Raw genomic sequence first — 10,656 nt, forward strand, 5'->3', positions numbered from 1 at the left:
TCTAGGTGGTGTCATTAAAAAATACTGCTCTTGTTGTGCCATCCATTGAAAAGGCAACCTCATAAAAACATTATGATGTGTTCCTCATTCATTTTATTCACCAGATCTGGCACTCTGCTGCTTCTGGCTCTTCCCAAAGTCAAAATGACCGTGAAAGGTAAGCATTTTGAAAACAGATACTATATTGTGGGAGCCACACAGGGCAACTAAAGACATGAAAGAAGACTTCAGAACTGCTTCAGAAAGTGGCAAGATGGTGGGATAAGTGTGTTCAAAGCCAGGGGGTGTTTGGGAGGGGCTGATGACATTGTGTCTTTTTCTATAATAAATTTTTAGAAAATTAAACATTCACTATATTTTTTATACCATCATGTATAACTTTCTGCTTTCCAGAACATTGTTTACTTTCATAAATAGACATTTTTGGTTTTTTGCGACAGGGTCTCGCTTTGTAGCCCAGGCTGGCCTCAAACTCATGGTGATCCTCCTGCCTCTGCCTCCCACATGCTGGGATTATAGGCAGGCACCACCACATGTGGCATAGACATTCTTAATACTTGCTAAACATTTAGTAGTACATTCTGATTTTTAAAATTGTATAATCAAGAAAGCATTATTATTTGTGAGAGTTTATATTGCCAGGAACTTGAATGTTAATTTCTACAATCTTTTACTTTTTGTGTGTGTGTCTATTTGAGACAGGGTCTCGCTATGCAGTTCAGGCCATCCTTGAGCTCAGTTTGTAGCCCAGGCTGGTCTCAAAATGGCAGCTGGTCTCCAGCCTCAGCCTCCCAAGCACTGAGATTACAGGCATGCACCACAACACCCAGCCCTAATTTCCACAATCTTAACATGAAACAGAAACTTCCCCTTGTAAAATACATCCTGCTTCCTTTGACCCTAGGTTTAGCAAATCAGAAGCTGTTGGCATCCATTAATGTTTTGTTGTTGTTGTTTGGGTTACGGAAGTGTATTTTGTCTTAAGATTGGACTTGCTAATGCTCATGCAAAGGTACTTTTCATTTAAATACTTAAAAAGAATAGGGCTAGTTGTCTATTTTACTTGCCTGAGACAACTTCCAGCTAAAACACTAATGTCGTAGTGCTTGCAGATACTAATTCATGGTAAGCACTTGAACAGTTGAATATTTAAAAAAGCAGGAGGATTTAGTGAAAATGGCATAGAAATGAGACTTAAGAGCTCTGGGGCCTCGTCCCCAGTGTGCAGTTCAGTACTTTACTGTGTGACTTTGGAGAGGCCAGTGTAACTTTTTGAGGTCCTAGTTTCTTTTCAAACCTAAAAAAGAAAATGGCTGAAGGGGTCTGATGTGTAGCTTGGTGGTAGAGTACTTGGCCTAGCATGCACAAGGCCGTGGGTTCAGTCTCTGGCACTACTGAAACCCCTGATGAGGATATCAGTCTAACCCACCTGGGTCAAACCCTGTGGTCAAAAGGCCTTGTCTCCAGAAACTCATGGCTTTTATTGATATCAGTCAGGGAGGTGGGTGATGGTGGAAGCAGAGTGCATAGGAAAGAGAAACTTTGTAGCCATATCAGGCACAAAGGCCTCTTAATTAGCAATGCACTGATAGTTTTGTTGTGTGCAAGGCTGGCAGCTTTACTGCCAGGAGCATTTGTTTCAATATAGCCAGCTCTACATATCTCAGTAAGTTGGGTGAAGGAGAGGTCAGGGACAGGTTGTAGCAAGGGCTTTGTTTGTCAGGAGAGAGTAGGGTGGTTGTCTCCCACTTGGCACTACCAAAAAAGTTGGTAGCCAGGCATCTGTACCCCAGCACTCAGGAGGATTAAACAGGAGGCCAGCCTGGAATATGTAGTAAGACCCTGTCTAAAAACAAGAAAGAAAAAAGTTGTATTTTTTTAAATTAGATTTTATTGGTACATTTTAGGTATACATAATCATCACATTCATGAAGAAGTTGTAATTTGGCTGGTCATGGTGGCACACGCCAGTAATTCTAGCATTCAGGAGGCTAAGGGAGGACAATTGCTGAGGGTTTGAGGCTAGCCTGGGCTTCATAGTAAGTTCAAAGCAAAAAAAAAAAAAAAGTTGTATTTGATTAATTCTATTTGGTTAATTCTAAGGATTCTAAATATTTGCCCAGGAAATAGAGATAGTATGTTACAGAGTAAGAGTGAACCCTGTTACTGTTCAGGGGCTGAAAGCCAAATGACCTGACATCGGCTGCGGGGGATCATGATATCACTTGTGCTTATAGTATGTGAAACATACCTGATAAGCCGTACATTTTTGCTCTAAGGGAATATAGGACGTCTGCCAGACCACATTCCCATGTATATGGGGAAGCACCACCAATGTGACAAAATATAGCAGACAGTGCATTGTCGTTTGTAGTTTAAGTTCCATCTTGAATATTAATATTCTAAAAAGATGAAGTCTTTTTTTTTGTTGTTTTTTTTGAGACAGGGTCTCACTATGTTGTTCAGGCTGGCCTTGAACTCACTATGTAGCCTATGCTTGCCTTGAACTCACAGTGATCCTCCTGCCTCAGCCTCCCAAGTGCTGAGATTACAGGTGTGTGCCACAGCACCTGGCTAAAAAGGTGAAATCTTGTAGGTGATGCCTAAGTTGATAAAGAGTAGTAGAAGAAAATATCTCAGGGAATCTGTGAGAATGACAGGCATGTTACTCCATTATTTTACGCACAAAAAAGCTAAGGGCAGCTATCATGGCTTTCATCAGGATAGCCTCACAACAGCCCACCTGTATCCTCCAGGGTGTACTTGTATCTTGCATTTTCCTCTTCTACTCAGACCAAACGCTGTCTGCAGGGCAAGTTTTTCCTTCACTCTCCACTTTTACTTTTTCAAATAAATTTTTTAAAAAAGTTAAAGTTTTGGGTTTGTTTTTATTTTTGTTTTTTTTTATAGAACCCAGGGTTGCACACATCCTGAGCAGATGTTCTCCCATTGAACTCTTTCCAGATCCTCTAAAAAAATTTTTTTGAGGCTATATCTTGCTAAGTTACCAAGGCTAGCATTAAACTTGTGATCCTTGTGCCTCAGCCTCCCAAGGAATTGGGATTATAAGTGTGAGGCACCAAACATAAGAATTTGATTAGAGAGGCAGGTACAGTGACACATACTTGTAATCCTGGCACTTGGGAGGCTGAGTACTTCGAGGCCAACCTGAGCTACATAGTGAGTTCAAGCCCAGCCTGGACTACACAGTGAGAAACCTGTCTCAAAAAACAAAACAAAAGAATTTGATTAGAGATAAAGATGATATACATTTAATTTGGTGTTAATTGATGTTTTCCTTGAATTTCCTTACTTCTTTTCTCTATTTTTCCAGTTGTCCAGTAAGAAAGAAAAGACTGACTGAAGCGGAGCTCTGTACTGGTCCTAATGACTGGATTCTTTGTACACATCAGGACGGAGAAGGTCGCAGAGTAAATCCATGTGCTAGTGGGCTTTCTGTACCTGGCATGTTAGATGCTATTTGTGAAGAGATGGATCAGACAACTGGAGAACCACAGTGTGAAGTTGCCCGAAGGAGGCTACAGGAGATTGAGGACAGGTAGATGGACAGCACATGTGTCTGTTTTGCTGCTGTTCCTCTTTAAAGTGAATTCTCATAGAAACTAATTGTACTAAACATTTTCACCTAGTATCTATGAATAATTATTTTGGTTTATGAGATAGTTCTCTATTACACGTTTTTCAAATTTGATTCCATTGTTTGGGTGGTTTTATTTTGGCTTTTTCCCTGGAGAATGAATCCAGGGCTTTCGAACTGAGCTACATCACAAACCCTTTGAATTTTGAGAGAGGGTCTCACAAAGTTGACCAGGTAGGTGTTGTACTTTTAACCCTCCTATCTCAGCTTCCAAGAGCGGTAAGATTATAGGCATGTACCACCACATTCAGCTTTAAAAATTTTTTTTTTTTTTTTTTTTTTAAAGACGTATTCTTGCTTTGTAGTGCAGGATGGCCTTGAACTCACTATGTAGCCCAGGCTGGCCTTGAGCTGGCAGCAGTCCTCTGCCTCAGCCTTCTGAGTGCTGGGATTATAGGCTTGCATAATCATGCCTGGCAGAAAAACTTGTTCATTAAATGAAACGTTGAACAACTAATCTGTGAATACTTTTTTCTCCCAAGTGAAAAGAGTAACTTCATTTGATGATTGTTTTCCTGTGAGGTATAGCTTCATTTGATGTTTTACTATTACGCACCTGTTAATTTTAACTGTTGTATAGTTTTGTCCATTTACTAGAGGAATATATAATAGTTTGACTAAATATTTTTTTCTTTGCATCTGCTGCCTTTAGGATAATTGATGAAGATGAAGAAGTTGAAGCTGACAGAAATGTTAACCATCTCCCCAGCCTTGTCCTTTCTGATACCATGAAAACAGGTTTGAAGCAGGAATTTGGTGAAGTCTTTACAAAGAAGATGATTGAATCTATGTAAGTTTTGTTACCATGTTTCCATTCAGTTATCATCTTGGAGGGAAACCCCAGTAACGTTAACCATCACCCATCTTGTCTTGGGCAGCTCTTCCTCTCCTTATCACCGGGCAAGTGGAAAGCTCAGTCAGTAGATTTTGTGTTTGGGGGCTGGGGATTTAGCTCAGTGGCAAAGCGTCTGCCTGGCAAGCGCAAGGTTGTGAGTTCGGTTCCTAGTACCGGAGAAAAACCAAAAAAAAAAAAAAAAAAGAAAGAAAGATTTTGTGTTTGGCCAAGGTTGAGGCAGGCTTCTTCTTAGTTCATGGAGGGTGAGCAAAGTGCTATGTAAACAGGAATTTTTCATACACAGGGTGGCAGCCTTGCCTGCTTATTCTCTAGTTCTTTTGAGGTACTAAAATGCACTTCAGTTTAATGTTTAGGAAAAAGAGGACTGGCAAGTGACCCCCTTGAGAGTAGAGGAACCACAATTTTTTAAAAAAAATTTTTATTTTATTTTATTTTTGTTTTTGTTTGTGTTTTTGTTTTTGTTGTGAGACAAGGTCTCTCTATGTAGTTCAGACTGGCCCTGAACTCATTATGTAGCCCAGGTTGGCCTGGAACTCATGGTGATCCCCCTGCCTCAGCCTCCCAAGTGCTGGGATTATAGGCGTGTACCACCATGCTTGGCAGGAACCACATTTTTGAATCCTTTAGTTTGTCTGGTTCTCTCCGTTATCCAGAAGCACCATTAAGACCGAGGAAACAGCCAGACATGCTGTCATATGCCTGTAATCCCAGTACTCAGGAGGCAAAGGCAGAAGGACCATTGGGAGTTCAAGGCCAGCATGCACTGCACAGTGAGTTCAGGACAGCCTGAATTGAGTAGTGAGACCCTGTCTTAAAAAAAGGAAACAAAATAAATGTCCTGATGATAGTTATGACAAAAGCCAAAACCCAAAACTCATATTCTTGGCTCATAGCTTAGTGGCTCAGGGGCTTTAGCAGAGGTCTTTTGTTCTTAATTTAAAACATAGTTTAATGAACTCAATTATCTGGTTTCCTGGATTATCAGAGTAGAAATAAAAACGACAAATGAAAGCAAGACAAACTCCTGGTAGGGAATAGTGACTGTAGTGAGAGGGTAAGGGACAAAACTGGGGTGTTATTTTTTTGTTTGTTTGTTTGTTTGGTCTTTTTGAAACAGGGTCTTGCTATGTGCTTCAGGCTGGCCTTGAGCACACTTTGTAGTCCAGGCTGGTCTCAAACAACGATCCTCCTGCCTCAGCCTCCTGAGTGCTGGGATTACAGGCGTAAGCCACCGTGCCCGACTGAAGTGGGAAGCAAATATGAAGAACCTAAAAAAACAAAGTGACTTGGGGCCCATTAGTATAAGAACTAATGATTAGCTCTAATCCTGTAGTCCCTGAGCCTAGAAAATTTCAACTTGTCATTGTCTGCTGCATAAATAGTAGGTAAGTGCTTTAGTGCCATTTAGGTATTACCTAGAAAAGATTTTGGATTACCTTGGTATTCAGAGGGTAAGCTTCAGATATCTGAAAAAGTCTCTTAGGACACCAGTCCGGTGATGGCAAAGAGATAGGGCATTACTACCTTCAGGCACAGTGGAAGTGATTTGTGCTAGTGATCCAACTGCTTCTTGGTGTTAGATCGTGGAAGTTTGTGTTAGTACTCTAGCTTGAGTTTATAATTAACTACCCAGCTCTAACAGTGGGTAAATAGCACAGTTACCAGGTCACATTGCCCTCAAGCTTTTAAAACATGGCACTTGGGAAAAAAAAAAATAGCACTTCCTACTCTTGGTAGTTTTCCATCCTCTCGCCTTTGAGGGTATTATTTATTGTGTTTTATTTTTGCTTTACTTGCCTTTAGATTTCAGAAACTTTTAGTACCATGGAGTAGGGACAGTATATGATTACATATGTGTAAAGCATTATACTTCATAACTGTATTAAGCAGAAGGCATTTAGGATATTTTTATATTGGTTTTATGTTTCATCTTCATTTATAATGATTTAGTGTAGGTCACTTGAGGAGGATTAAGGGTATAGCTCAGTGGCAGTGTGTTTGTCCACTACACATGAAGCCCTAGGTTCAATCCCCAGCACTGCAAAAGGGGAAAACAATAGTTTCCCACGTACACTAATTAAAGAAGTTTTAACATTAAGTCAAATCAAGGGCTCTAGAATACAGGGTGTTTATATTGCTTCTGATCAGAGTATCAGTACAAGTGGCACAGCAGTTATAGCATTTGTATTGTCCTAGATTCAGTCCCTAGCACTGAGGGGAAAAAAGATACAGAACTGTGAAATAAATTTTACATATTTGAATGATCTTTTTGTTTTGTTTTTTGAGAAAAGAGTCTGGCAGTGGAGCTCAGGCTGGCCTTGAAATCACTGTGTACTCCAGGCTGGCCTCAAACTCGTGATTATCCTCTTGCCCCAGAATCCTTCCTGAGTGCTGGGATTGCAGGCGTGTACCATCATACCTAGCCTCCATGGCCTTTTTAAGGATCAGTTTGGAGCCTAGTATAGTGGCACATGCCTGTGATCCCAGCACTCTGGGAGGCTGAGAAGCAAAAGTTATAGACCAGCCCGGCAACTTACTAAGACCCTGTCTCAAAAGGCTAGGTATACAGTTCATTGCAAGTGTCCTGGGTTCAGCACAGTATCTGGTATTGCAAAAATCCATGTGGATTTTTCTAAATCTCATGTTTAGGTGCCATTAGTTTTCAGTTGTAAGATATTAGAAACAAACATTAGCTTGTCCATATAGAATTTCATTTTTTATTTTTTTGTGACAGGGTCTCACTATGTAATGCAGGCTGGCCTTGAACTCCATTATGTAGCCCAGCCTAGGCTCAAACTCAAGGCAGTCTTCTTGCCTCAGCCTCCCGAGTGTTGAGATTACAGGCATGTGCCACCACACTGGGCTCTAGAGTTTTTATTTTTCTGCCCTAAATTACTTGATAAAAATCTGTATTTTGTCCCTTAGGAGCCGTCCTTCCATGGAGCTTGTGCTCTGGAAACCTCTCCCTGAACTCCTCTCTGATAAGCCAAAGCCATCATCTAATGCTAAAAACTTCATGGGAGAAAGCCAAAGTAAGCAAGCAGCTGCTGGCACTGCCTTCCCACAGAGAACTGAACTGTACTTGGAACCTCCACAAACAGGGATGCCTCTTTACAATAGTTTGGAGACAGCTGCTAACACAGAAGAAGAGATGGAACTCTAGAAATCAGTTTCTGTGCTAAATTTGTCACAATTTAAAAGGCTGTCATGTTCAGTAATGAGCCTACATTCATAGTGTAGGCACTTGAGAGTTTTATGAAACGGGTGTCATAATGTATCCACCTGTGATTTGGAGTGGGACTCCCATGTTGGGTAGCCGTATATTGAAGTCAGCTTTTTGCCATGGAAGCTTGTCTCAAGGGAAAAGCAGTTTTCTAGCAGGTTTCTTAAAGGAATTTTAGGTTATAGTCTTTTCAAAGGCAAATGTAGAAGCAGCATATGTAAGAGTGACTTAAGTCATCTGTCACAGTGTTTAAGCTGTTCATAAATTTGGAGAATACTCTTGAGATGAAAAAGATGATTAAGAAAGAAGGATGCTCTTAACTACCAGTGTATCCTGTGAATCACACCTTAAGACTGAATTGTTTATAGTGGTGATTGTATGATTGGGAAGGAGAAGGGAAGAAAGCAGTAGCTTAAGCCTCTTTCTAAGAAATTTAACTGAGGCCATAAGACTTATGTATTAGTTATCAGTTCAAAATAGCCATATTGATAAAATAGCCAGTAGCATTGTGGCTATCCTCAGAAATGCAACGAAAATACAAAGAAGGTTTTTTTCTTCAAGGCTTTTTTGCCTTGTGCTACTGTTGTTCGTTGGTCTCCCTACCATAATTGATAAGCCTGGTTTTTCAGTAATGTTTACAGCTTAGTTAACTTTGAATGCTAGAATAAAGATTGTGAGGTAACCCATCTGCAAACTGCCTGTGGGAGAAGCATTCTTTAAATAATCCTAAGAAAGTGCTATATCAGCAAAATCCAACATTTATAACATCTGTACTTGTGTTAGCAAGTTGTTTTTAAGTGTTAATTTCAAAACATGATTAACTGAGAATATAAGGCAAGTGACATTGAGATTACTGGAATAGCCAATTTGTCTGGTACTTACACTATTGTGCCGTAAGCCTGAAAATTAGTAAAGAATAGCTTCGTACTAGGAGGACTATCTTTTCAATACTTAAACCAGGCTCAAGGTGTCTTGGGAATAACTGGGATTAAAATTTTTTAATTTCTCAGGCAGAGATCTTCTATGTGTCAAGGACTCACAGTACAAGGTGGAGTGACAATTCTTTTATCACTACAGAACATCCAGTATATTATTAAATGAGTTTAATATTGGCCCTTTCATCATACAACAGGAGACCACCCCATTTTTTTTCTGGGTTTCTTCTTCCTTTGTAGGAGTCAGATACCTTTTGTAGGAAAATAAAATGGTTTATGCCAAGTAGAGGTGAATATTTGGGAAGCCAGCTTTTGGGCAATTGTGAAACCCATGTTGAAATCCCTCCTCTTGTTACAGATGCTGTAGAAGTCACAAGTCTGTTAATTGGACTGTTGCTTCTCTTGCCTATTGTTTCTGCTTTTTCCATTTCTGTCTGGACAGTCAGGAAAAGATTTAATGTTTAATATTTAAACAAAATATTTAATGTCTACACAGTAAAATTATTCAAACTTCAAACCAGTATTGAATCCAGTTGGAAACCAGCTAATAGTTTCTTAATCTCAGATTTAGAGATGAATGTAAACTGTATTCTGTTGAAATGTGCAGGTGTTTGATTCATGCCATTTGAAAAACTGCCTTGAGGTCATTGCTTAAAGGGACCAACTTGTAAATTTTTTAAGCCTTAAAAAAGTCTTTGTGCTAAAAAGTTAGTACTGCTCTGGAACATGAAGGGACTGCCTAGAGTTTGGATTTAGTCCCAGTGTCATGGAGGAAAGAGAGATGGCAGCTTTCCAAAGAAAGACCCATAGCACACTAAGCTTATCTTCTGTCTTCTGTAGAAATTGTTGGCCTCTGATCCGAGATCTATATGATAAAAAGGAAGAGAGTCCTAAAACCAGACTGTGATACAGTGGATAAAGGACAGAATTAGGAGTCTGTTTATTACAATCCAAAATCCCCCACTTGTTTCAGGGGTTATCTGACAAGATCATTATTTCTGCAGGAAAGTGAATGTTTAATGCTCCTTTTTGGACTATTCTGGCATATGTTTATACAAAAATTTTCTTCATCCTTGTGGTGCTTATTCATCTGAGCCGTCTCCACAGTCCCGATTTTTTTTTTTTTTTTTAATTGTATCATAAGGCTTTTGTTTTTGCCTTTAGGTTTCCCTGGGGAATTAACAGGTCTTTTCATTTTGTACAGTTTTTGCAGCATGGATCAAACATTGGCTTAATATACTAATGTGTGAGGAGAAAAAATTGCCTAAGCAGGTGAGCTTTAATGAACAAATGTGTATTTTCTTTGAGTTTGAGTAGGGTGTGTGTGGTTTTTTTTTTTGTTTCTAATTAATATGAAGAAAGTAAGTCCAGTTCTTGCAAATATTAACCATTTTTTTAAATGCTACCCATCCTTGAAAAGGTACAAATGTAAAATTTAGGAAAGTACTTAGGGTAGGGCTTAGAACTGTGGGAAAAATGTTTACCAGCAGGTCCTTTTATTATTTTGGATTTGGAACTTTTTTTTGTAATAGTGACAAGAATGGGTACAGTGCTAGGAAAGTTCTGGGAGATGCTGTCAGTTTAACTTTAAAATGAGAATCTGGTGTTTCTGTATTTTATCATTTTCAATAAAATTTAAGTGTTTTGGACTTCTGGAAGTATTTTTATTCCTGTACTTAGATAAATGAAACAGATCTAAAGCCTGTTGAGTGGTTCCCATTGAGAGCAGTTCACTGCTGTCAGTATTTAGATGGCAGTCATGATGGAATCTTCAAAAATGTTCAAATGTGGAGTTGAAAATAGTTTATATGGTTTGCGTAGAATGATCTGGGGCCTTTAAAATGGAGAATAAGAAAATTCTGTGATATTTAGTTACATAGTTCTCCCCTCCCCCCATCTGAAGAGTTGATAGGTCACTCACTGGGTGGCAGTATTGCTTGCAATATTTAAAGTCATTTTTTGGAAAATGTGGATTCTAAGTAGT

The 10,656-nt window shown here is 39.4% G+C and overlaps 1 protein-coding gene across 3 annotated transcripts in view; it reads left to right on the top strand.

Annotated features, from left to right (window-relative positions):
* Positions 1-10,321, top strand: part of Ccdc117 (coiled-coil domain containing 117) — a 15,519-nt gene extending 5,198 nt beyond the window's left edge. For all 3 annotated transcript variants that reach the window (XM_013520380.1, XM_005396167.2, XM_005396168.2), the window contains exons 3-5: positions 3,335-3,559; positions 4,311-4,448; positions 7,440-10,321. In XM_013520380.1, coding sequence (XP_013375834.1) covers positions 3,468-3,559; positions 4,311-4,448; positions 7,440-7,677 — 468 coding nt within the window. In that variant the 5' untranslated portion in view covers positions 3,335-3,467 and the 3' untranslated portion in view covers positions 7,678-10,321. The remainder of the gene's footprint in view (positions 1-3,334; positions 3,560-4,310; positions 4,449-7,439) is intronic.
* The last annotated feature ends 335 nt before the right edge of the window (positions 10,322-10,656 follow it).

The sequence above is a fragment of the Chinchilla lanigera genome, unplaced genomic scaffold (assembly GCF_000276665.1).
Source record: "Chinchilla lanigera isolate Chin_1 unplaced genomic scaffold, ChiLan1.0 scaffold00054, whole genome shotgun sequence".
Taxonomy (NCBI): domain Eukaryota; kingdom Metazoa; phylum Chordata; class Mammalia; order Rodentia; family Chinchillidae; genus Chinchilla; species Chinchilla lanigera.